Here is a 27,747-nt window from a genome sequence, read left to right as displayed (position 1 = left end):
CCATGTAAGGCTTTTAGCTCTTCATCTTCATGAGGTGCATTCATTCATGGAATTATCATGATTTGCTCTAATACACCTTTCAGTGAGATTGAGGATGAGAAATGTCTTGATGGAGAGCCCCGGTGGATCAGCGGTTTAGCGCTGCCTTCAGTCCAGGGCATGATCCTGGAGACCCGGGATCAAGTCCCACGTCAGGCTCCCTGCATGGAGCCTGCTTCTCCCTCTGCCTGTGTCTCTGCCTCTCTCTCTCTCTCTCTCTCTGTCTCTCATGAATAAATAAAATCTTAAAAAGAAAGAGAGAGGGAGATGTTTTGAGCAGGTTTTCATGCTAAGGACAAGTGATTCACTTCACAAGAAGTGAATATGGTTATGTTCTGCTCAGTACTGCTTTCCTTGATCCTTTAAGTTGTCTATCAAAAGGGATCTGCTCACCAGAGTATAAAACATTACTGTTAGACTCCATACATCCACCATGAAGCCTTCTTACTTTTGGCCTTGGAAAGAGTTCCAAGGAATCATAAGGAAGCTGCCACACGTTATCCAACTTATTGCCAAAGGAGAATTCATTGCTGTAGCCAAAGTCTGCAGCCTTGATGTTCATGTCAGTTTCCAATAGTTAGTTTTCTGCCTTTAAGTCTATGGACAATACCTTTTTGGTGGCAATATTTTGCAGCAGACATTCTCAGCAGAATTTGCCTGGGGTCTCTTTCTCTTTCATGCTGCCATGATCCACCAGGTAATTGGATAGCTCTTCCCTACCAGCTATTGACAAGGTAGACTGTTTCTGTCTCCATCACTTCAAATAATTTCAAAATGTTGGTGTGATCCAAGGCCCTCATTATTTTGACTTTATAGGGTAGTTAACAAGATTGACTTGTTAATGATTGTCATGATCATCTCTTTCCCAATCAGATGTGTTGGGCCAATTTTACCTTGGCAAATATATCCTTGCCGATGGTAGTTGCCAATAAGGGTCTTTTCCTCAGCAGAGATGGCCGAGAGGCCTGGCAGTGTGTTGCACTTACTTGGAAGCAGCGTGTCCCAACATCAGCTTAAACCTGGGAAAAGCTGGGGAGAAAGTTGATCCAAATTACTTGAAAATCACTTTCAAGGCCAACTTGAAATAACTGATCTTTATGATGGAATTGACATAATGCCAAAGAAAAATAAAGGTAAAAAAAAATTAACAAATTAAATTTTAAAAATGCAAAAAAAAATAAAGAAAATAAAAAGATTAAAAGAAACTTATTATCAAGCTTTTTCAGTTTTTCTTTAAAGTAAAAAAAAATATATATATATATATGTATATATATATATATGCAAAATAGATAAAAGCCCTGCAGTGCCAAGGAAGAAACTAACTTGGATCAAAGTCCCCTCAGGTCATTGAAAACCAGCTTCCTGATCTAGAACGTACAAAATCCTCAGTCCTGCCAAGGTCTTAATAGGTGCTTTAGGATTCCTTAACAATGGCTCCTTGTGAGGTCATAGCAAGAAATGGGCCTCTTGCAGCTGGGGATAATCCACAGCAATTTTCTCACTTTATGAATTACCCTATACCCTCAAAAACTTTTTTTCAATTTAAATTCCAGGTAGTTAACATACAGTGTAATATTGTTTCAGGTGTACAATATAGTGATTCAACACTTCCAGGGATCCCTGGGTGGCGCAGTGGTTTGGCGCCTGCCTTTGGCCCAGGGCGTGATCCTGGAGACCCGGGATCGAATCCCACGTCGGGCTCCCGGTGCTTGGAGCCTGCTTCTCCCTCTGCCTATGTCTCTGCCTCTCTCTCTCTCTGTGACTATCATAAATAAATTTAAAAAAAAAGAAAAACACTTCCATACATAACCCAGTGCTCATCAGGTCAAGTGTGCTCCTTAATCACCCCACTTATTTAACCCATCCCTCCAGCCATCTCCTCTCTGGCAACCATCAGATTAGAACTCTTTACTCTGAAAAAAGTACTGTATTTTTAATCAATTTACGCACTGCCCACTACCGATACTTTAGAATTGCCCGTCTTTTTTTAAATGTACTTTTTTGAAAAATGGAAACTTCATATCAGTTTCCTGCTTAAAACTTATTATTATATATAGATATCTATATCCATATAGACAAATACACTTTATTTTATAGAGCAGTTTGAGGTTAATAGAAAAATTGAGAGGAAATCGTAGAGCTCCCTTATACCCCCTCCTCATCTGCCTACTCCTGTAGTTTTCACAAATATTAATATCAGTAGTAGAGTATATTTGTTACAGATGAGCCAACATTCACACATTAGTATCAACTAAAGTCCTAGTTTACATCAGGGATCATTTTTGTGTTGTATATTATACGGGTTTTAACAAATGCATAATGACATAGATACATCATTGCAGTAACATACGGAATAGTTTCACTGCCCTAAAAATCCCATGTGCTACACCGATTCATTCCTCTTTCCCCCAAACCCCTGACAACTACTGATCTTTTAATAATCTCCATAGTTTTGGCTTTTCCAGAATGTCATATAGTTGTAATTACAGTATGTAGCCTTTTCAGATTGGCTTCTTTCACTTAGCAATATGTGGTTAAGGTTCTTCCGTGTCTTTTTGTGGCATGATAGTGCATTTTTTTTATCACTGAATAATATTCTACCAACCAGATTTACCACAGTTTGTTTATCCATTCACCAATTGAAGGATATCTTGATTGTTCCCAAGTTTTGGCAATTGTGAATAAAGTTGCTATAAACATTTGTGTGCAGGTTTTTGTGTGGACACAAGTTTTCAACTCATTTGGGTAAATACCAAGGATCACAGTTGCTGGGTCATATGGTAAGAGTATGTTTAGTTTTATGAGAAACTGCCAAACTGTCTTCCACAGTAGCTGTACCATTTTGCATTCCCACCAGCAAGGAGGGGTTCTGTTGTTCCACATTTTTGTCAGCATTTGGGGCAGTCAATGTTTTGAGTTTGGCCATTCTAATAGGTATGTGGTGGTAGCTCATTGTTGTTTTAATTCCCTGATAATACATGATGTGGGGCATCTTTTCATATATTTACTTGCCAGCTGTATGTCTTCCGTGGTAAGGTGTCTGTTCAGATCTTTTGCCCATTTTTTAATTGTTTTTTTTTTTCCTCCTATTTTTGAGTTTTAAGAGTTCTTTGTGTATGTTGGTTATTAGTCCTTTATCAGGTATTTGTTTTGCAAAGATTTCTCTCCTGGTATCAAGCATGGGGTTCCATTCTCTTAACAGTATATTTTGCAGAACAGAATTTTTTTAACTTTGATGAAGTTTTTTCTTTTCTTTCATGGGTTGTACATTTGATTTTGTATCTAAAAACTCATTGCCAGCCCCAAGATCAACTAGATTTTCCTTATGTTATTTGCTAGGAGTTTTATAGTTTTGCACTTTACAATTAGATCTCTGATCTATTTTGAGTTAATTTTTGTGAAAGGTATAGAATTGTGTCTATAGTTATATTTTTGCAGGAGGATTCCCAGTTGTTCTACCACCATTTGTTGAAAAGGCTATCCTTTTTCCATTGAATAACTTTGCTCCTTTGTCAAAGATCAATTGACTATATTTGTGTTGGTCTGTTTTGGGGCTTTCTCTTCTGTTCTACTGATATGCTTGTCTATTTTGTCACCAATACCGCACTGTCTTGATTACTGTTGCTTTTAGTAAATATTGAAGTTGAATGATGTCAGTCTTCCCACTTTGTTCTTCTCCTTCAATATTACATTGGCTAATCTGGATCCTTTCCCTTCCCATATAAACTTTAGAATCAGTTTGTCAATGTCCACAGAACTATTTTCTGGGATTCTGATCAGGATTGTGTTGAATCTATAGATCAGGTTGAGAACTGACATCTTGACAATATTGAGTCTCCCTGCTGATGTGGATGAGTTAACTTTCCTTTATTTAAATTTTATTTGATTCCTTCCATCACAGTTTTATAGTTTTTCTTATGCAGACTTTATACATATTTTGTATACCAAGTATTTCAGTTTTATGGGTGCCAATGTAAGTGGTCTTGTTTTTTTATTTCAAATTCCACGTATTCATTGCTGGAAAATAGAAAAGCAATTTACTTTTGTGTATTAACCTTGTATTCTGCTACCTTGCTAAAATTGCTTATTAGTTACAAGAGGGTTTTTTGTTGATTCTTTGAAACTTTTTTATAGACAGTCATGTCATCTGCAATAAGAACAGTTTTAATTCTTCTCAATCTGTATGCCTTTTATTTCTTTTTCTTGTCTTACTGCATTAGCTAGGACTTCCAGTATAATGTCAAATAGGAGTGGTGAGAAGGGCATCTTTGCCTTATTTCGGATGTTAGCAGGAAAGTTTCTAGTTTCTCACTAATACCTACAATGTTAGCCGTAAGGTTTTTTGTAGATGTTCTATATCAAGTTGAGGAAGTTTCCTCTAATCCTAGTTTTCTGAGAGTTTTATCATGAATACGTGTTAGATTTTATTAAATGATGTTTCTGTAACTATTGATATGGTCATATTTTTCTTCTTTATCCCTTTGAGGTAATGGATTACATTAATTACATTCATTGATTTTTGAACATTGAAGCAGCCTTACATATCTGGAATAAATTTCACTTGCTTCTCATATATAATTCTTTCTATACACTGTTGAGTTCAATTTACTATTATTTTATTGAGGATTTTCACATCTATGTTATGTTTATTGATCTATAATTTTCCTTTTGGTGATGTTTTTGTCTACTTTAGTATTAGGGTAATGCTAACCTCATAGAATGAGTTAGGAAGTCTTTTCTCTGCTTCTATTTTCTGGAAGAGATTATAGAGAATTGGTAGTATTTTTTCCTTAACTGTTTGATAAAATTCACCAATGAGATCTAGAGCTGCTACCTTCTCCTTTGGAGAATTATAAATTATTGACCCTATTTATTTCCTAGATGCATATTAATTGAGATTATCTATTTCTCCTTGTGTAAACACTGCGGAGGCTCTCATAAGGTTGGGTCCTTAGATTTTATATCACAAGTTAGTTCTTGCTCAGGCTCCAGGAATGAGTCAATTACCTTTTCAGTGTCTCTCGAAGGCTGTAGAAGCAGCTTCTGCTCCCAGTAAACTATGATCTTCTGTATTCACCTGTCTCTGTAGCTTTCAGGGCAGTGGTTTACGCCCTGTGGCATCAATTTTCCAATGAATCTAAGAGGAGTTGTTGATATTCAGTTTCTTCAGCTTTTTTCTTGTGGTGAAGATGGGAGTGATGCCTTCCAAGCTCCTTTAGATAGCAGGGAAGGTTGACAAAACAGTTCATACGGAGAATAGGAGAGCAAAACCACTTATGTGCAACTGCTTCCAGCATATGAGTAGCCGGAAAAATTAATCCTGCTCTGTATATCAGCTATTTTCAAATACTCTCTCCCAATCAGAATGGTAAACCTATAAGGTTGATACTATCATTATTTTCAAGTTAAAACAACAACTGCATGTCTACATAGCTCGTATACTGGATTTAAAACTTCCCAGTATTAGATAGGCACAAATGTAATTTTCTATAACTGAACTCAAATTTCTCATGAACCCCTATTTCTGCTGATGGCAGAAAACCCTATTTCTAGTGAAAAGTAGTTCCAGTCACTTTGAGTTTAAAACTTTTTATCCTTTATCTGCATATTAAATGAGATTTAGGGTTCTCCCTTCCCCTTTTCTGTTGACCTGGAGAGTCTTGTTGTACTGATGTTTGTGTGGTCATCTTTGGCTTCCCAGCATGCCTCCTGGCTAGGACTTTGAGTGTGATCCTCCAACTTTGCATCCCCTTCTCAAGTGCCCCCACTTGGTAACCCCCACCTAGCTTCCAGGCAATGCATGTGATTCTGTGTTTCGTTGGCCCCATGTAAGCTCTCACAGAGGCTTCAGATATGCCAGCACCCTGCAGTGCCTTCTACTCGCTCCTCCTTTTTTTGGATCTTCCATCTCAATCCTGCAAAGAAGCCCCTTCTCCCCGGTACCCTGAAAAACATATTGATTCTCAATTATCCAGACTTATGGGAACATATTTAGCATCCTCATGCCTGCATTGAAGTCCAGGAAGGGTAGAAAAATAGAGAATGATTCAAAAGTACAGTTGCAAGAGACACTCTGAACCAAATTATATTATCCAATTAAGTAGCTTCTAAATTAAGTCAAGGAAAGGTAAAATAGCAGCTTCAAAAGTTCTTTGCTCAACCCAAAGTTTGTTCAAAAGGTTGGTATTATAATCAGATACTGCAATGCACATCAGTTGTGTAGCTTCTGAAATTTTAACAACACGTGCAAAGGAAAATATTAATTAGGAAATTTTTTTTTAATTATTAAGGCATTGTTATAGATATCAGATGACCTAATACAAATATTTTATGCCTTCAAAAACTTAATGCATAATTTTTTTCCTGAATTGGGGTACATGTATAAAAGTTGAGTAACCATGTATAAAGGTTGAGCAACTACTTACTTAAAGGGTTGTTAACAATAACTCGGATTCCTAGCATAGAACGATCCCAGGAAAAGTAGAATAGAAGAAATTTCTTTTTTTTTTTAAAGAAATTTCTTGATAAATATAGATTGCTGTGTAAAGTGCTGTCCTTAAAATGTCTAAGGGAACAACGCATGATAGGCCACTCACAAAACCTATTACCTATTTATTTAACTAAAGATATAGCATAAAGACAAACTGCAGCTATTATCAAAAATGAAGTATACTGTGTTGGTTCACCTCTTTAAATTTTATATGCTTCTTTTTAACCAAAGGAAAATGTCTAAAACATCTTTTATGTTTCATTGCCATTTTATGTATTTAGACTCTTCTCCACTATTTGCTTCCAGATAAATTTAGACTGTACTTGACATTTTTCATAAACTTCAAGATGTGTCCCACTATTTGTATAGAAGAAGTTGCAAGTGGTGATAGTTGTTTATGCATAGAACTTGGGTTTAATCATTGAAAATCTTTGTACCTCTAATTTGTATAACTTATAAGACATTTCCTTCTAGTGTCCTACCTAAATAGTAAAGAGGATGTTTGAGGAAGTATATACTATTGGAGTGGGTGGGGTTAAGTGGGGGTGTGGGAGCATGAGAGAGACAAATAACAGTAGTTGTACTTGCTATATGTCAGCAGGTCTTTCTGGACCATTATGGTGATGTCTTTCCTCTCTAAATAATTTTTACAAATATACTGATGAAGACAGATTTCTGTTGCCTATCTTCGATGAGTCATAGAACTAACATTGTATTTTTTCCTGAAAATACACAGTTGTGACATGGTGTTTTATAGTTTTAAGCTCATTGCTGCCAAAATGAACACAGCTGTAAGAAACGATGATCCTCTCATCTTTGTAACAATAAAATGGCTTCCTAATGTGTTTCTCTAACCCTGAACATTAACTTAATATTCCTCTGGATTTCTGAATTCCATCCTTCCCCCGCCCCCCCACGGAAATCCATGAAGAATACAGCTTTTGACCAAATGACAGAGCATAGAGGATGAAATTAGTTGCATTAAATTATGATATGACAAAAAGCCTTTCAAAATCTTTGTCACAATGCAACATTCAAGCAACATTAAACAAAATAGCATAAAAATAGACCATGAAAGAGAGTTAATATTTTGAAAGGAAATTTTGTGAACTAAGATCACTTGCAAATTTTGAAAGCCATTGATTGATAGCCTGCATGCTATGGGAATTTCTGACTTGGAGATCCTACTCTACAATCATATATGTTGTCTGGTTTAATCTTTGGATACAGAGTTAACTGTTACTATACTTTTTGATACACTTTTATATTTCTTTCATGTTCATAAAATGCAAGTCTCCATTGGTAAAGCTAGCATTTAAGAAAATAGCAGGGAAAGGGATGAAGCACAAGATATACATTTTTATGTAGTGTTTCTTGTCTTCCTATTTCTTTCTTTTTGTCTTATTTCTAAGTACATAGATTTAAATGACAGCACATATTTTGTAAATTAGCATAAAAATCAGTTGTATTCTAAAAACAGAAAGGAGAGTTTTGATACCCATTTCCTTCATTCCTATCAAACCTTAGGTTTATTTTGTGTCCTTTTTTTTTCCCTGAAAGATCTGATGTTTATTTTTTATTTTTTAACCCAACCATGTTGGGTTGTGGGGAAATTAAAGCTTTTGATAGGGTTAATCTAGCTACATAAAAATCCATGTTGAGTATGATCATAATCTTGATCTTTGATTAGGTCTGAGCTAGTAATATCTTGTGATTAATCAAAATGGGTTGTACTCCCTATAGTGTAAGTCATCTTCACAGATGGGCTAGAGAATCATCAGAGTTCTCTTGAATATTTGTTTTAATCCCTTCTAGGATAAAATGGCTTTGGATTTTTTTTTTTTAACTTTAAATCAGATTGAGTTCACCAAATAAATGAAGAAGAAGAAATTTTGGAGTGCAGTTTTGCTAAGATTATAGGTCAAAAAGAAACTTGTTTTTTAATTCACAGTATTTCAGTGTTTCATTGAATGTGTTTCATATGTTTTATAAAATTTAGCGAATATTCCTATTCATTGTAGTTTGAATAAAAACTCTATAAAAGAATATAACAAGATATGCTTCATGGAAATAGTGTTGAGCTTTTTATTCTCAACAGCATAAAAGATTTTTTAAGATTATTAACTGCCCCTCTTCTAATTATATAATTCCAGTCTAAAGTGACATCTGATAACAAAGAGCTTTACTTTGGCAAGTAAACTACCTGACATCTAACACTCAGAGCAGCACAGCAAGAGCTCTCATACATAAAATGTTTACTGAATGTAGCTGTCATTTCAGCCAGCCATTTGGGTCTTACAAGATAAAATCTCTCAAAAATGTTGCTCACCAAAAGCTGTGAATTGAACTGTCTACCCAAAGTCACACATACTGGTGGAGCTCAATAAGTCCATGTCTATGATTATATAACAATCATTAAATAAAAGAATTGAAAAAACTGTGCATTTCATCCATTCACTTAGAGACTGGATTAATAATACATGTGTATTAAAATAAGGACTTAATTTTTTCTTGTTTTTGTTTGCTTTTTAGGAGACCTGGTGAGCCTCCATTGATAAAAGGCTGGCTACCTTACCTTGGAGAGGCTCTGAAATTACAAAAGGATCCTTTAGGTTTCCTGAGAACTCTTCAAAAGCAACATGGTGACACTTTCACTCTTTTCGCTGGAGGTAAGCAGCACTTCTATAAGTACCTTCCATAAATCATAAGCTCTCAATTATTCCTTAAGTTATTACATTTTTATATAGGCAAAATATGAAATATTTATATTATTGTTTTGTTTGTAGGTTAATACAAAAGGAAACTATGTTTTCGAGTACAGTAATTTTCACATTAAAAAATGAATTATGAAAATCTTGAGAGTATCTTAGGGAACCCTATTCTCCTGCCATCACCTGAGATTTTGGTTTGGTTTGCTTGGATTGGTTATAAGAATGGTTAAAAGAAAGAAAAAACCTAGAATGTATTAACAGACTTCATTTTGTAGAGCAGTTTTAGGTTTAAAGAAAATTGATCAAGTCTGAGATTTCCCATATATCCTATTTCCCTCAATCATAATTTTCCCTGTTATATCCTAATGTATTATATCCTATAATTTGTTACAGCTGATGAGCCAATGTTGATACATTATTAAAAGTCTGTGGCTTACATTAAGGTCCGTTCTTTGTGTTGTACAGTTCTTTGAATTTTGACAAATGCGTGTCATGAAGCCATCATTCAATGGATATTATTCACTATCATTGAGAATAGTTTAACTATTAAACTATTTAATAGTTTAACTGTCCTAAAAATTCTCTGTTTTCTAAATATTTGTGCCCAACCAAAACCCCTAGCAACCACTGTTGGTCAAATGTATTTTTAACTTTAAAAAGTTTGATATATTATGCTTCTAGCATGAATAAAATGCTTACAAAAGAAAAAAGAAAACTGCAGCAAGATCATTAAACATCCTGGGATCCCTGTGTGGCTCAGCGGTTTAGCGCCTGCCTTTGGCACAGGGCTTGATCCTGGAGTCCTGGGATCAGTTCCCACATCGGGCTCCCTGCATGTGCCTGCTTCTCCCTCTGCCTGTGTCTCTGCCTCTCTCTTTCTGTCTCTCATGAATAAATAAATAAAATCTTTAAAAAAAAATCATTAAACATCCCAACATCTTAGGGCAAAGAGGAAAAGTTGGAATGTTCTTCGCTCATCCTCATTTAAGGCCCATGTTGTCCAGCTGTATCTGCTATCTATTGCTGCATGACATACCTGTCCCAACTTAAAGCAACAGTCTTGCCCCAGTCACTTTGTCACTTGAGTCATCTGGCTAGTCCTCCTTTTGCACATGATGCTTCATTCTCAAGAAGATGCCCTTACATGGCAGCTAGTATTTTTGGTGGGTGAGAGGAAAGGCTGCAAAGCCTCTTGAGGTCTAGGCTGAGATATATGAAACCTCACTTTATACCACATTTTATTATTAGTCAGAATGGTCACAGGCCAGTCCCAACTCAAGGGTAAGGAAATACATTCCACCACTTCCTGGGAAGAATGGCAGAGTCCCATTGCAAAGGAGCACATGTAGAGAGATAGAAAGAATTTGCTGTGGCCATTTTTGCACACAATCTTCCATATCAGCTTATCAATGAACTAGCTGTACCTTTGCTTCACTTTTGTAGTCCTATGTCCCAGAAGTCTGATCTTTACAGACTAGATTATCTACACTTCTTTGCCTGAGCACTCTGGCTGGGAGGGCAGGAAAGGCTGTGTTCCAGGTCCCCATCTATCACTGGGCTCTCGCAACACAGTTCACCCTCCTTCTTTTCCTTCTCAAGAAAAATGAAGGCATCGGGTATGATCTCACTCAGACTCTCACATATCTGCCAGATAGCCCTATGTCTCACAACTGTCTTCATTATCTTTTCTCCAATTTGAAAGAATATTTAAGAAAATCCATTATATGGTCTCATTCATTCAGGGAATATAAAAAATAGCGAAAGGGATTAAAAGGGAAAGGAGAGAAAATGAGTGGGAAATATCAGAGAGGGAGACAGAACATGAGAGACTTCTAACTCTGGGAAATGAACAAGGGTGGTGGAAGGGGAGATGGGTGGGGGGTTGGGGTGACTGGGTGATGGACACTGAGGGGGGCACTTGGCGGGATGAGCACTGAGTGTTATGCTATATGTTGGCAAATCGAACTCCAAAATATATATATATACAAAAAAGAAAATCCATTCCCTGTCCCCATGACCCTTACTTCCTGCCTCCACAGGACTGGTGTTCATTATTTATTCCTCCCACACATATATCTTTATTTTTTTCTCTCTCTCTTGGGTCCTACTTGTAGCTTAAAACCATGCTTCTCCTCTATTCTCCTTCTAGTTACCTTTCATTTCTTTTTTCCTTTTTTGCATCCCAATTTTTCAAGAGTTTCCTACATTTGCTGACCATGCTTTATCTCCTAGAGATCTCCTACCTGGAACCAACCATCTGCCTTGCTGAGGCCATTTATGGACCTTTGCCTGACTAAACCTCTCTACTTGGTTTGACAATGCAGATCCCTCATTCCTTCTTAAAACACCCTATTCCTTCTCTCTTGACATTGCACCTTCTGATTCTTTCACTGACTGCATATTGCTTATCTGGATCATCTTTACTTACATCCCTTTCTTTTCTCATCCCTTTTATATCTTCCTCTAACCAGCCTTGGAATTTTATGTTCTATTCCTAAAGAGTTTAGGTAATTTCTTCTTACTGTAATTACTTTGTTGAGTATCAGAAGCAACCTTTTGTGCATAGGGCAACTTCATTTCACTGCCGCCGTTTTAATGTAATTGGGAGAAAAAACAATGATCCAACTGGATGATACTGTCAGCATGGCTGTGTTCTCACATGAACAGGCAATATCCATTTCTTCACAAGTTACTCCTTTGCCTGGCAAGTCTCTTCCAACAGTCTGATTTCAGAAAAATTGAAATGGAAAAAAAAATCCTGCATCTTAGAGCAATTGTAGTGTATAATGTCATCCGCACAACACTCTCTAAGATCTGGGCTCCTCCATCTCTGGCCTACTCTCTTGCTACTGCTTGCCTTGTGCTTAATGCATTATCAAGTGCACCAAATTATTTGAAATTTCCCTCTCACACACCATTCCCTTTGTGCTTGTGTTTTCTCTTACTGTTTTTTCTGCCTGAGTGCTCTTTGTGAGTCACCCTAGAAAGATGGCTGACACAGATTCATCTGAGGCTATAGTTACATATCACTTCCTCCCAAAAGCCTCACTGACCATCTCTTCTCCTGGTTTATGTTTGATGCCTCTTCTACAGGCTCCCATTACTCAATATCACACTGTCATGGCATTGAATAAATTGTGAATTTATTGCTAATCCATTTGTCTGTTTCCCTTCATTATTCTTTAGCTCCTCTATTGCCAACATTTAGACCAGAGTTCAGCACTGATTGATCCATAACAAATATTTGATGAGGATATTCCCAATACTTTCGAGCTGTTGAAATACTTTCTATAATACAATAAAGGCCATAGCTGGTGCTTCTTATTCTAAGTGAGCTTTTGCCTTCATAATAACAAAACTCTATTCTTCACTTTAAAAATAAGTTACTCTTACTTTAAAAATTAAACTTTATGTTTTAATGAGTAGATATAACAAATTATTGAACTTTTCAGTTTTCCCTTTTAATACATTATACAAAAATAATCTAAGCTGATTAAGCAGAAACTTGTGGCAATGAATTTTATTCACTGTTCATACATCAGCCAATTTCTGCTGATATATGATATTTTAATCTTAGACACCCAGAAACCTTGTTGGATTTCTGATGTCCAAATAATTTGCCAATGGCAGTGTCTTTGAACTCAACAGCACACAAACACAGGTTAAATATGTACTACCTATTCCCTTTGGCTTCTTACTAGAGCTTGACGAGATTCCTGTCAAGAAATCCTGTAATGTCTATGGTTCTAATGATCAGTTTGCAAATAGCTCCTTTGGAAAATGTGAAATGAGGACCAGAATCTTCCACCCTTGTCCCATAATATGGTTTCAGTTAGTGTATGTTCTTGCATGATGAACAAATGATTGTCATCCCCAAAAGTTTCAAAGGACACGGATGTCATCTTAATAAAGAAATTAAAAGGTACATCTTTTCATGAGAAACCACGTAAATTCATGACCTGTCGCAGAAAATAGTTCTCTAATTGATTTTGTGTGGTGGTGCAGCAGAGTTGTTTTCCCTAGATGTCACCCCAGTGAAGCACCACTGTACATCATTGTCAACAGCTAGAGAAATCTCCCTAATAAGAGGGGGAGTATGTAATGTGGTCATCCTCATAAAATAAAAAGTTGGTTCATATTTCACTTTCCAACTAATGTTTTCAGCTTGATTTTCTAGAAAATTCTACTGAAGAACAAACTAAGCATGAAAATTAAAAGCTTATAATCATGGAAAATCTCTTTAAAACCAAATTCATCTCCTATTTGTTGACAAGACATGTCTAAATCTAAATGCTCAAATAGTTGATCTGAATTCCCGTGAGTGTTGTCTCTGTATAGCACCAAATACCTGAGATGAAAACATCAAAATTTAATTTATAATGATCCAGATGTCAAACTTTTTTGTATATAAAACCTTAATCAGGGTGAATGATTTAATTTTTTTACACTTAATGATGTACTTTGCATCATGCAGCTCCACCTTCCTATAAGAATTAATTTTGGAAGAAGTGAAAAGGCTGTTGAGTTAGTAAAGGATATGTGCAGGTTATATAGGAATGCTAGAGTAAATATCTTAAGACCCGGTCAGCTCTGAAAAGGGAAGAGAATAAAATTAGTGGCAAAGAAGACATTAAAAATTTTGACCCCATTTCAAATTTACTGCTCAAAAAAGAGGATTATATACGTTATATGTTATATATTATATATAATATTACATATAATATATATTTATATTTTTGCAGAAGTGAGCCCCATTTTGACATTTCTATTTAAGACAAGTGCAAACTCTGAAATTCTTTAAATCAATATTTCATATCAACTACTGACAGCATTCTTTTCTCTTTTGAAAACATGGCAGTGGATATTGTTTCCACCTTGTGATCTTGGTAAACTAGGCAACTTGCCTATCGACACTTGGTATTCATTTACATAAAATCACACTGGAGCAAAAGTTAATTTCGCTCCAAGAATACATGGCCTTCAGAATAACTTTTCAGATTTCCTTTGTTAAGAAATTTAAATTCATTTTATGAATGTATATGTGTTTTCCTAACTGTCTGATTAAAGATTACAAAGAAACTCTGGTTTTGCATCTCACATTAGCAGATGGTGGACAGATGGTTTAAATTAATATTAATTTTGGAAAACTTAGCTTAAATTGTTTATACTGAAGATTAAAAGTTGGAAAGCTAACTAACATCTCCAGGGTTATTAGTACTTCCAAACCCACTTGAAAAGTAAAATCCAGAAAATCAAAACGTCTACTTTTAAAGCAATCCACATCTTAACTCAGAAAGACAGTTGATAAAACACAATGCCTTGAGGTTGAAGAAAATTAAAATAAGAATGAGAAAGAGAAAATACAGATCCTAGAGTATAAAGAACCTTGAAGAGGGAGAATTTTATCTACAAATAGATTTGTAACTAGTCACTGATGATTTTTAAAAAGAATCTATATGTAATAACTGCTTATTTTTTAAAAATATTAATAATTGGCTGCTAACTGGAACCAGTTTTTCCACATTTAGCTTTTATTTCTTTTATTTGAAATGATCTTAGAGTTTCTTCCTGTATATACTTACCCCCAAGAGTGAGAGAGAGAGGGGGAAATATATGTGTATTTGTGACGAATTGTAGACAAAAACTCACATGTACACAGCCTCTACTTCAGTAGGCCAATGGCCAGTAGCTCATGCTGTCATGGCCAAACACAGTTTTATCTTTCCACTTGGATTTTAATGAATAAAATTAGTAGGAAAAATTCAAAATATTCCTTAAAAATTGTGTGTTTTACAAACTGAACCTTTTATAACATTCTCTGAATTTTAGTGACTAATTTAAAATAACCCTAAAGATATTTAGCAAAATCTTCTCATTTGGTGAAAGGAGGAAAGTATGAATCACCACCTGTGAAAATACATAGCTTTGCCTAAAATTACATCTTTTGCAAAATAAGAAAATTCACTCTTTTTTTCAATTATTTGTCGGGCAGATGCTGGCAATTTTATTTAATTAAGATGCTATGGTAAAGCAGGTGTCATAAAATATGCTCCAATCCAGTTGAGTCCTTTTTTGGGGAAAAAATCCAGTTTACTTTATAGATACAGCTTTGGGATCTGACCAGAATGAAGCCACTTCTAACTTTACCCTTATATCTAGATTGGCCCACTTTATTAAATAAATCAAGCAGAAATATGGTGAATGCAATTCAAGACATACAATTTATTTTTAGAAAAAAAATCTTTGCATAGGTATATTAATGTACATTAAAAGCTTAAATTATGTTTTTAAATTGTAAAACAAAGACACATTTATCCTATTTCAAGAATTAAGTTGAAAATTCTTCAAAGCTTGATTCTAAATCCCATACCATGTTGAATTTGATTTCTGTGTTGCTGTTTGAGTTACCAGTAAATAACAAATGAGATGTTGTTGGTCTGAGAAAGTACAGTCACACACACACACACACACACACACAGAGAAATGATAAAATGAAGAGGAAAGTGTGGATGATTCTACAAACTTTAATGTCTATTAATTGTTTTCTAGAAGGCAGTAAAAAGGTATTAGCGTTTGTAGGATCATCTAAACTTCATGTGATGTGTGTTCTTGGAAAACAAGAAGGATTTATTAAATGGCATTATTAAATACTATTTGCAGAACACTTCTAATTGGGAGTCTTTAAGCAGCACTCCAGTGAAAAGAAGTCAACATTGGGTAAGGAAAAGAACAATGCATGGGCAGTGACTCCTTGTCCAGGCTCTGCTACTAAGAATGGCAATGTGATCTTGGCCCTTTAACCCCTCTTTGACTTTGTTTAGCTTTTTCAACTGGTAAATGTAAAGTGCATGGCATTGGGAGAAGAGGGGCAGGGGAGGGCTGAGAACTCCTACCAGTTCTGCCAGTTTTGTGGGCCCTACCCACCATAGTGTTGACTATGTTCCTCAGTATGCTGCCTTTAATCACTTGAGGCCCCTGTTAAAAATGGAGACTTGTAGGGGCCACATCTAAACCTTATGAATCAGAATCAGGCAGGAATGTGTATTTTTTACCAGCACCTTTAGTCTTTTAATTGGGTAAATTTGGACAACACTGAGCTATGAAAAGACTTAAATGTCATCACCTCAAAGAACACTTGCAGATGGGGAACTCCAGGCAGACCAAGGCAGATTTCACTTTCTGGTTCCCTTACATTGTGTTCACACCTCTGCTATAACACCATCCATGATGATACAATGATTTCTTTGCATTTTTTTATTTTAAAAGGAAAGAGAACCAAACAAGTATCTGAATCTCAATAAATGTTGAATGTAGGGGTGAATGCATGAATGGACAGGTTCTAGTTTGGAATGCTGTTTTAGTCACAAATCAGTAGGTAACCTTGGACATGTTACTAAATCTCCATGAACCACTGTTTTCTCATCTATAAAAAAGAAAATGCTGGCATTTGTGATTTGGTATTAATGTCACACTAAACATTAACTTATGAGTACCTGCTTCATTCCACATAGTCACTTGTCTGAGTTAAAATTGTATCCAACCAAAGCTAAGATGATATCAAGTATGAAAGGGTTCTTTATGAAGTGTAAATAATAATTTGATTTGTTTGATGTTTGTTTTCTGTTTGTATTATTAGGGAAAATATGAGAAATGTTCAAGTCAAATGGTTCTGAGGATATTTTAAGGGTAGTTTAAATATTTGGGTATTTAGTTAAAATAAGAGTATCTTTTTAAAAGTCATTCAGAATTTAATTTTTCCCACTATCTTCTGTTTTTAAAGGATACATGTAAGGAATCTTTGAACAACAATGGATTTTATTAAACTTTGCACATCTCTAGATGTTAGTTTTTAAGGTCTTTGTAATTTTTATTAAAATATTTTCAAATTTCAGGATTTTGTTTATCTTGCTACCAACTGAGCTCATATTCTCACTTATTTCTTTTAGGAAAGTATATAACATTTATCCTGGACCCTTTTCAGTACCAGTTAATAATGAAAACTCACAAATTAAGCTTTCGAATATTCAGTAATAAACTATCAAGGAAAGTATTTTCCATCAAAAAGTTGGAAACCACTGATGACCTGAGTAATGACCTCCATGGCTGCTATCATCTTTTACAAGGGAAGTCTTTGGATGTACTCACAGAAACCATGATGCAGAATTTAAAACAAGTTTTTGAACTCCATCTATTAAAAACCACAAATTGGGACATGGCACACCTGTTGACATTTTGCAGCTCAATTATATTTGAGATCACGCTTAAAACCATATATGGAAAATCTCTTGCTGGCAATGGAGAAAAATTTATTACTGAGCTAAGAGATAATTTCTTAAAATTCGATGACAAATTCCCATATTTAATATCAGATATACCTATAGAGCTTCTAGGAAATATCAAGTCTATTAGAAAGAAACTTATTAAACACTTGGCATCAGAACACTTAGGTAAGACACAAGGATGGTCAGAAATTGTTCAAATGAGGCAAGATGTCCTGGAGAAATACTACACGCTTGAGGACTTTGAAGTAGGAGGTAAGAAAGTTCTGAATGATTACTTGTCTAAAATAAAATAATTTACAATAGACCTTTGAAATAAAAAGAGAAAATGGTGACCTTGAAAATTTTTATGCTCTTTCTAATTGGCTAATGATAAAATGTTTTACTCTGAAACAACCTTCTGTGATAATTGATTTTTTTCCTCTTTTCTTTCTTTCTTTCTTTTTCTTTTTTTTTTTTTTTCTTTTTTCTTTTTTCTTTTTTTTTTTTTTGCTGATCTGGTAAAACAAGATACTTAATGGGGATAATGAGAAAGAGTATAACTAAGCTGCATTTACTCCTCTTATCTCATCCCCCACCTCCCCACCCCCCATGCGCACATTACATTTTAAACTATTCTCATTAAGCAGAAAATTAGACTTCAGAAGCCTATTGGTCCTCATTAGCATGCACTGATCCTTGGCTGGGTCTGTGTCCTAACATCTTTTAATTAGCACACTGCAAATCTAATCAGTGTAATAAACGCTATTAATCTTCCTTTTCACTTATTTTCTCCCAGCACATCATTTAGGCTTTCTCTGGGCTTCTGTGACAAACACTATTCCAACTATGTTCTGGGCGATGTATTACCTCCTACAGCACCCAGAAGCTATGGCAGTGCTGCGTGACGAAATTGACCATTTGCTGCAGTCAACAGGTCAAAAGAAAGGGTCTGGATTTCCCATGCACCTCACCAGAGAACAATTGGACAACCTGGTCTACCTAGGTAATTTATTTTTATCTGTTATGAAGAAAAGAAGGTACCTCTCTGCAAACTCAGTTTATCACTCAAAGCTGTTTACCAAGAGGTGGAGGACACAGCTGCCTAATTGACATAATAACACCCATTTACATCAATTATAAATTATGTAGTTTATAGCTGTAGATACTCTCATTACATGTAAACATTAAGGCCTAGGTAATTAACTATGCAAGGTATGCAAAAGGCTAACCCAAAGCTTTGCAATTATTTGAAAAAAAAAGTTTATGCCTATTAAGTCATTTGATTCTGAGCATCTGTTGGTGTGCTAACGCTTTCCAAACACTGCTACACTATCTTGACAAGAAAGGTATTTGGGGATTGAAAAAGAAAGTATTTCAGAAAGGCAACTTGTGTACAAGATGTATTTATTCTTCCCTAAAATGGTCTCTATATTTTCAGGCAGAGGTTAGAATTTATACAGCTTAAGTGTATGATTCTCAAAAATGTAGTAAAAGTGATTTCCACTGGAACTCCTTGATTTAAACATACTTGATGGGGAAAAAAGGATGAAGATGGGGGGAAAAAAAGGAGACAGGTAGGAAAAGAAGAAGCAACAGCTACTAATTACTGCATGTGAAATATAAGTATTTTATAAACTATTCACTGACTCGTGAGATCTGCATGGTCACTATTTCAAATATGTTTGAGGTCAGGAGTGACTATCATTTGTGTATTTCTACATAGACATGTTCCTATGACAGGGACATGAGCTTTTGATGACAATGGATTGCATTCTCCTTTTACTGGTTTTGATAAAATGCTTTGTGTCTTTGTGTAATAAACTTTAACTCCCCAAGTTAAATTCCATATTAATGAGTTCCTTCTGTATTGGCATTTCCTCCTGTGGTACCCTATACTGTACAATAATCCAAGTCCCTTTGGAAGCATGTAAGAGTAAATCTTTATACATCTCTGTTGCTTCACTCCTCTGATAATATAGGCAAGTATTTTAGCCTATGTTGGCCTCAGTTTTTCTTCTTTTAAATATGTTCCAGTTTCTTTGATGGGATCTTCTGGGAGATCTTGAGTGGTGTTGACTATCGGACAACATTAGAAAGGACAGCCCGTGTGTTCTAGAGATTGTTCCCACGGAGTAGGCTAAGATCCATCAGAGACAATAGCAGGAGGAGGCTTGTCTTGTATTGACAATTGGTTAGCTTGTTCAGTCAATTGGGATAAATTTGTCACCTTATAGTTTGCTGTTTTTAGCATACATTAGCAAATTAATTTTATATTTGCATGGTGAAAGAAAATAATCTCAACATTATTAAACTACAAATATTATTTTGGTTTGGTTTGCAAAATTATTGGTGAACAAATCCAAAAAATTTGCATAAAATTCTGGGCAGTAACCTTCACATGGATACGCAGTATTTTCTGAGTAGAAGATTTATAGTTCTATGAAAATCAAGGTTGCCTTCCCATGTATTCAAGTAATTTCAGTTGTATTTTATGAATCAGGTGATGCACACCGGGAGGTAAAGCAAATAAACTTAAAGGAATGTGTTTGTATTCTGTACACAGTTATTACCCTTAAAAATTTAGTTGAAAGTCATCAACTCTCAGTGTCTTATTGAAAGAGAAGATCATTTTAAGATTATGATATTGAAGCACAAGTGTTTAAACGTATTTGATCAGAAGAAATGACAAGTTCCAGAGCTACAGTTTGGGTCCATTTAAGTCCATAGCTAGAGCTCGAGATTTTCATGCTTGGAGCCTCATAAATTTATGGCTCACTTATCATCAACAAATGAACAACAACAATCTCGAGAGAGTGTGGATCTACCTGGATAAAGGCAGCACCTTCAACGGTCTAGAAAAGGTGGACGTCTGTTCATCGTGACCTTGGTTACCAGCAGAGGCCAGTGTTGTTCATTACGAGAATATAATCTTCTAGAAAATAATGTGCATTTTTTCTTACACAAGATAGACAGTTTTAGGTAGATTTAAACAAAATTTTATATGAATCAGTTACACAACAGATAACCTCTGTATCTAGTCATAGCTCAATTGTGAATATTTCCTTATGTCAGAAGAGTATGAACTATATGTACAAAGGGAAGATTTACAAGATTAAACATTAACAGTGTACCCCATGGTATGGGTGTATGTGTTTCCCCTTTTTCATGTCTTTAAGGACAGAGTTCTATGTATTCTAAGTACATTTTTTTAAAAAGAAAGATATCTTGAATCTTCAGTTTTATAAGGAAAAAGGTCACAAGGATGAGATGAATGCTTTTTTTAACTAGCAAGAAGAAAGATTTTTTTTTTTAACAAAGATTTTGCATGTCAACATACATTGATTATAAAGTAAGGTTGAAAGGAAAGTTAGAATGCCATAGAAATGAGTGACTCATTCCTGGAAAAAAAAAAAAAAAAAGATTTCTCTTGTTTAGAGTGATTATAAAAGAGCCCAATGGAGCATAGGTTTATCATGGTGTGAGTAATTGTGCAAATTTTATTGACATTTGTGACTCAATCCTGTGGGCTTGCATGTATCCAATTTCCTCTGACATCGATATACACTTAATGTCAGCAAAAGTTAAAATATGTAACATAGATTGGGCTTTTAAGTACCAAGCCTGTTTAAGTAATTCAAAGCAATCATCTGTTGTAAGGGGATGTGAGGGATTTATGCCTTTTTCCAGTGCTCTTGAGAATCTTTCTCTAAAACCATTCTACTCTTTTCTTTTAGATAAAGAAAAACACAACTTTCTATTTTCGTATATTTATGTACCTTATTATAAGGACTCTGCCTATCATGACCTCACTAAAATTTTATACCTGTCAATGTTTTTGTAAAGGTCTTTACAACTAAATTTAAATGTAAATTTAAAATCAATTAGTAAATTTAAGAAGGCTCAGAAAAATGTCAGTTGGGGCCTAAATCTCTATAGGAAGAGTTGCTGTTAGAACGGAAGTTTGAGAAACTCTAAAAGTAAGAATTTTTCAGTTTTCCCAGAAAGAAAAATCTGGGGTGGAAGTAGGGTTTAGAACTACAGATTTCCTTTTTTTTTTTTTTTTACTTTTTTTTTTTTTATGATAGTCACAGAGAGAGAGAGAGGCAGAGACACAGGCAGAGGGAGAAGCAGGCTCCATGCAATGGGAGCCCGATGTGGGATTCGATCCCGGGTCTCCAGGATCGCGCCCTGGGCCAAAGGCAGGCGCTAAACCGCTGCGCCACCCAGGGATCCCTAGAACTACAGATTTCCTAAATAGGCAAAGGAAAAGGAGAAAAAAATGAGTCAGAGAGAAGGTAAGACAAAAGAGAATGCAAGGAGAGGAAGCTCTCAAAATTAGAATGTTGGCAAATGGATAGCAAATAATCTCACTGAGCACTACTTCTTACTTTATATTTACCTAAATTATGTATGTAAATAAGTTAAAAAGTATAGATTCAGTAAATGTTATCTAATGCTATCACCAAAATAATATTTAACCTCCATGCCATCCCTACAATGGTGATGTTGTTTTCTTCCTTTTCAATTATTTGTGAACCACGCTGGTTGCAAATTCAAATCTACCTTACCTCACAGGAGTTCTCTTTCTGTGCAACACAGAGAAAAAGAACAAGCATACTTTAAGAAGTACATACGTCGAAGTGGATTATAACTTCTGAACTGAATAACTGAATAACTCAGGTGAACTGCAGGCACCTAATCTTGTTCAGTTACATATCTGCAAAATGAGAAAATCTGCACACGTGGCATTAGTGTGTGTGAGGTATTAGAATAAAAGGAGGGATATTGGAATAAAAGGAGGTGTTATAAAACTAAAGCTCAGCAAAATTTGTAATACTTTTTTGAAAGGAGATTGTATATTATAAAAGCCCTAGAATTATGAGCCTGCAATGATTCTCCAACAAAATTCTGTCAAAAATTGCTAAGCCCATTGTTTGTAATCAGTAAGGAAAAAGAAACAGAAAGAAATGATCAGTTGGAAAAGATAAAGATCCTTTAATAACAAATAATGAGTATTAGGTGTAGTTGGTATTAAATATATTAATGACTTCAAAATTTTAAGGCAGTTTTATGAAGACTCAAATATTGTTTCATGTGATCTTCACCAAAATACTAGGGGACTGGGGCAGCTATTATTTTGTCATGACTTTTACAGATGAGAAAAATATTACAGTCCTAAATAACTTGCATGAAAGTAAAGGGTTTTCTGTTCACGCTCATGCTTTTCTCTCGACTTATCTGATAGTAGAATCCTTGGAGTCCTTTTTCATTATCTAAGCTGAGAGGGGAGAGGGAATCTTTGTATCTTGATTCAGCAAAGCTAGCCATAATATGCACATGTACAAGATCAGATAATTTGAACAAGATGACGATAGTGTTAACTATATTTTTAATTTCCAGATGAGACAGTATGAATGACAATGTTAACAATTATCATTTTATTTCATGGTAGGCACTGTGCTACCTGCTTTACATATATTAGCTTATTTAACCCTCAAGTATTATTATCTTCATTTAATTATTAGGTAACAAGATTCAGAAAGATTAGTTAACCAGGTCAAACCATATAATTAGATTGTGGCAGGACCAGAAATTGATGCGAGGTCTAACTTAAATGCTACCCCATAAATACTGTCACTTCAAGGGGAAAATGCTCCAGAACTATACCAGAGAACTTGACCACTATTTACAAGGATATGTATCACTAATTCTCAAATGCAATTGAGTTTGAGAGTAAGGATGGGGCTAGGGATTCACATCAGAATCTCTGTGTTTTTTAAATAAAAATAAATCTTTCATCTTAGAATAGATTTATATTTACAGAAAAATTACAAAGATGATAGAGTTCCTATATACCCCCCATGCGCGCGCACACACACGTACAGTTCTCCTTATCATTAACATCTTACTGTGGATGTTTGTCACAATTGTAGGTATTATTTTGAAAGAGTCCATTGAGTATTAAAAATAATCATGTATTTGAAAAATCATACAGGGCACCTGGGTAGCCCAGTCAGTTAAACAGTGGACTCTTGATTTTGGCTCGGGTTACGATCTCAGGGTCCTGAGATCAAGCCCCGCATCCAGCTCCCCACTCAGCAGGGAGTCTGCTTGAGATTCTTTCCCTGTCCCTCCTTTTAGCGCATGTGTGTGTATGCATGCTCTCTCCCTCTCTCTCAAATTAATTTTTAAATGAAAAAGTATACATAATTTAGACAATTTGTTTAATAAAATCCTGTCTTCTGGTGGGTATGTTCAGAAGGTATAAATTCTTCTTCATTTAGAAAATTCTATCTGGAGAAGGAGAGAGAAGTATCTTCCACAAGGGAGTACACCAGAGATCAGATAGTGAGATTTTTCTAGGTAAGGAAACATTGGTCAAAAAGTGAAAAAGACTGATTTGCACATGTATCAGGTTTTCAATTCAGCACAAACCTGAGAGGGTTAGATAGTATACTGACTATTGGAAACATGAATTGAGAGGTCAACGATGAAAATGCAAGGAATTGTACTTAGGTCAAACATAACTGCCTAGGAATAGGGCAAGAAAATGTGTGGCTTACCAGAAAGCTGTTTAAAGCAGTGGTTCTTAACCTTGATTACTCATTGGAAGCAACTGGGGAGCTTTAAAAACTACTCCTACCTGGTCCCACCCCCGGAGGTTCTGATTTCATTGGTTTGGAGTGGAGGCTGATGGCTTCAAAAGCTCCCCCAGGTGATTCTAATGTGCAACCAAGGTTCAAAACCACTAATGTAAAGGTTTAGTTAATGCAGTGGTTCTGATTCCATTGGTATAGAATGGAGCATTTATTTTTTTAAAAGCATTTCAAGTGATTCTAATAGGCCGCGAGGGCTAATAACCTTTGGGATATCAGAAAGCTTAAGGCAAGTCAGTGGTGATATGATTTCAAAAGTCCATTGTTCCTCTGCTCCTAAAAACATTAATAGAAGTCTAGTATGCAAGGTAAAAAAAGTAGTTCCTCTCTATATTTGTAATTGAAATACCACGCCAATTTCTGCCACCTTTTAAGAGGCACGTTGACTAATTGAATTCATCTAGGATGTCAAAACACTGAAGGCCGTGTCATCTCTGCTGTACAATTTAAAGATGACATGATAGTTGTCTTTAAGTATTTTTAGAGTGCTGTTATGTGGAAGAGGGGTTAGATTTTTTTTTTTTTTTTTTTTTAGCCCTGTCTTTTTGAAAGGGTAGAAATTAAAAGGAGGAAAGTTTCAGCTCAGTACCAAATGCCATCTTTAGAAGTATCTATTCAGAAATCGTGCAGAATCTTCCCTGGGATCTTGTGTCGCATTCCTATTTATATGTACCTCCCAACTTTGAACTACCCAGATTACAGTGTCCATGAAGGCCAAATCCATATGCTGTGTTTTCTCTTTTTCACTAGTAGCAGTGGTTCTGAAGAGAATAGGACCTTAATAAACATTTATTGAACAAATGAATGTTGAATTTCTTTTTCTATATACTTTAGCAGGAACAAAGGTTGTGTCTACAATGCAAAGTGAAAGTAGACATTTGTACCAATTCAGATTTAGTTTTAACTTTATTTAAAACACAGTTGTTGAGCCAAAAATTAGTTATTTGCTTCAGGTTACCGAATTGTTTTAATTTCTTTAAAAAAAAGATTTATGATGTATTTATTTTAGAGAGAGAGAGAGAGAGAGAGCCTGCAGGGAGAGGGGCAGAGGGTGAAAAATCTCAAGTAAACTCCCCACTGAGCAGGGAGCCCAACACAGGGCTCAGTCCCACCACCTGAGATCATGACCCCAGCCAAAACCAAGAGTTGGATGCTCAACTGACTGAGCCACCCAGGCATCCCTGATTATTATAATTTCTAATTTACCGTCTCACTTGTCTTGAAAGCAATTATGTAAAAAATGTGCGCACACGCACACACGCACACACATCTGGGGCCTCACTCCATTTCTTCACACCTTCTATAGTACTGCCTACAGATCCTCTTCTCCCCCTTTCTCATCCACCTTGTAAGACCGCCCAAGTGTTCAGCCCCAGTGGACTGCAGTGGGTCTTGGCTGTCCATTTCACTCCAGCCATCACCGCTATCCACTGATCACCATGGCTAATCAGATGGTATGACAGTCTGCACCAATCATTAAGATGACCCAAATTAACAGCCTGGCCATGTCACAGTACATTCATTCCACATATACAGACATGGCCTAAGTGTGAGGCAGAAACTTGGACGTGCTTATTTGTGTTTGCATCGTTACATGCATTATTGATTGTCATGAGCTGCTTCAGCGCTTTAAATCTGCAAATGAGAATCATCTGTCAATTATTACAGCCAGAATGGAGATCTGAGGGCAAAAGAGAAGGTGTACATGCCTTTTTCTACCAGCATGTCCTTTCATTTGCTATTTTCCTTCACAGTTATGGTAAAGCTTCTTAGCTCAAAACGTTCCCAGCTTTTTGCTTAGAAGGGATACTTTATCAGAATATTTTTAGACCCTGAAAAGAGAAACAGATCTCTCCCAGCCAGGTGAAGAAGATAGTTCAGGCTCTGAAATATAAGTTCTTTGTGGGAATTCTGTAATCCACTTTCTTACTGAATACTGCTTAGTAAAGCTCAGTTCTTAATAAAACACAGGCAGACTTATCTTAATCGCAACCGCAATTGTTGGCACCTTGTGGTGCCTGGTGTAAATTATCCCCAAAATATTTGCATTCTTGATAACCATTTCTCTACAATGCATTTAATAAGTAGAGGGTCCTATTACCTGCTAAATGTTAGTATAAATTAACAATCCATTATGCACAATAAGTTTTATAAAACATTTACAGATAGAGATCATGTTTAATTAAAATTAACTTGCATATGAAAGCCAAGTGTACTAATGATCACAATGACCTTTTATTACCTAAAGTCCCTTGTTTTGGCTGGATGATTGACAGCTTGCTGTTTGGCTACCATGTTGAATTTCAGCTGACAAGACTTTTCATTTTAACTCAATTTGCCCGCCTATCACAAGCTGGTGGCAGGCCAGACCCAAGTCACCCAGCTTTGCCTCAGCAGCTTGCTCTACTTCTCATTAGTACGCATTTATTCAGTGGAAATTGGAAGACAAATGCTTGAAGGCATGTGAACTAAGTATAGCAAATTAGGTTTAAAGACTGAATATTTATAAGTATATGGAAAGTTTTTTTTTTTTTAATTCTAGAGCGAATTGAGAACTGAGTGCTAGCTTTGGTATAAAAGAAATGAAGATAGAAGGGGGAAGGAAGATTCTAAGAATAACAATACTATAAGCTTTTCCTTTCCATTTTGGAAATATGTAAAATCTCTCTGACAACACCTTATCAAATACCAACCTGGCCTCTCTTTCGTGGAGTGCTTGCACAATGAAGTTTAACACCTCGTGTGTGAGAACGGGGAAAAAAATGAGGGTCATGTTCATTTGTTGCTTGGTTATCCCTTGGTATGTTTTAAATTGCCTTGTTTGTTCGGCACTAGCACAGAAACAGATGTTGCTCTACCGTGCAGGATAATTTACTGTACCTCCTGGTGTAGCATGGAAGTCCTCCCAGGGCCCAGCTGGTCTGTCAGTGGCACTGGCTGGTGTCTGCTCAACTATGACAACTACAAGTAGAGGCTGCAGTTTTTTTTATTGTGCAGTTGTCATTCTTCTCAACATATAGCCCTGCCCGCATTCTTACTGGGGCTGGTGGAAAAAGCTGCTGGCTTTTGTGTCTGTGTGTTGTAACACAGAGCCATGGAAGCTCTCCTCTCCATTGTTGATAATAATGCAACTCATTACTTTTGTCATCTAATGATTATCGGCATGATCGCTCAGAGCGAGAGCCAACCTCGTCTTGCACACATAACTGGTACTGGAAGGTAAAACAGATTTGTCATTTACGATCTGACCGCTAAGCCACACTTTGTGCTCCATTATTGTGATTAACTTCTGCATAAGATATGCTTGCCCAATTGTCATTTGTGATACTGCAGTGGGCACAAGCTGCCATGCTTCCCTTGAGCACGTCGGCCAATCGGATGTGACCATGTTATTCGGATTGGTAAATGCCCACCCTGTCACCGAGCCACCCCACAATTATTTTGCTTTTGTATTTCTTCTTCCCACACCCCTACTGGACTTGTTGGGTGAACAGCACTGCTACATATGTCAGCTACCATTTCACACCACAAGCTACAATGACGCTATCCTGTCGTTGAACCAACAGCCAGCAGCAGTACATGGGAAAGCT

The 27,747-nt window shown here is 36.0% G+C and overlaps 1 protein-coding gene and 1 long non-coding RNA gene across 14 annotated transcripts in view; one reads left to right on the top strand and one right to left on the bottom strand.

Moving 5' to 3' along the window:
• Positions 1-1,458, bottom strand: part of LOC112678530 (uncharacterized) — a 67,303-nt gene extending 65,845 nt beyond the window's left edge. For all 10 annotated transcript variants that reach the window (XR_003147637.3, XR_003147642.3, XR_007407022.1 and 7 more), the window contains exons 1-2: positions 1,363-1,458; positions 933-1,068 (exon numbers count right to left, since the gene is read on the bottom strand). This is a non-coding gene — a long non-coding RNA (uncharacterized LOC112678530). The remainder of the gene's footprint in view (positions 1-932; positions 1,069-1,362) is intronic.
• LOC112678529 (cytochrome P450 7B1) overlaps positions 1-27,747 on the top strand; it is a 174,221-nt gene that overhangs the window by 131,490 nt on the left and 14,984 nt on the right. For 3 of the 4 annotated variants that reach the window (XM_025477842.3, XM_025477843.3, XM_035708247.2), the window contains 3 exons: positions 9,062-9,198; positions 17,187-17,774; positions 18,298-18,504. In XM_025477842.3, the coding sequence (XP_025333627.1) occupies positions 9,062-9,198; positions 17,187-17,774; positions 18,298-18,504 (932 nt within the window). Of the gene's footprint in view, positions 1-9,059; positions 9,199-15,900; positions 15,958-17,186; positions 17,775-18,297; positions 18,505-27,747 lie in introns of those variants that run through there. The other variant, XM_049103822.1, reaches the window with a different exon arrangement.

Source organism: Canis lupus, chromosome 29 (assembly GCF_003254725.2).
Source record: "Canis lupus dingo isolate Sandy chromosome 29, ASM325472v2, whole genome shotgun sequence".
NCBI classification, from domain to species: domain Eukaryota; kingdom Metazoa; phylum Chordata; class Mammalia; order Carnivora; family Canidae; genus Canis; species Canis lupus.
The sequence above is the reverse complement of the archived record's forward strand: the minus strand, read 5'-3'. Positions and strand labels throughout refer to the sequence as shown.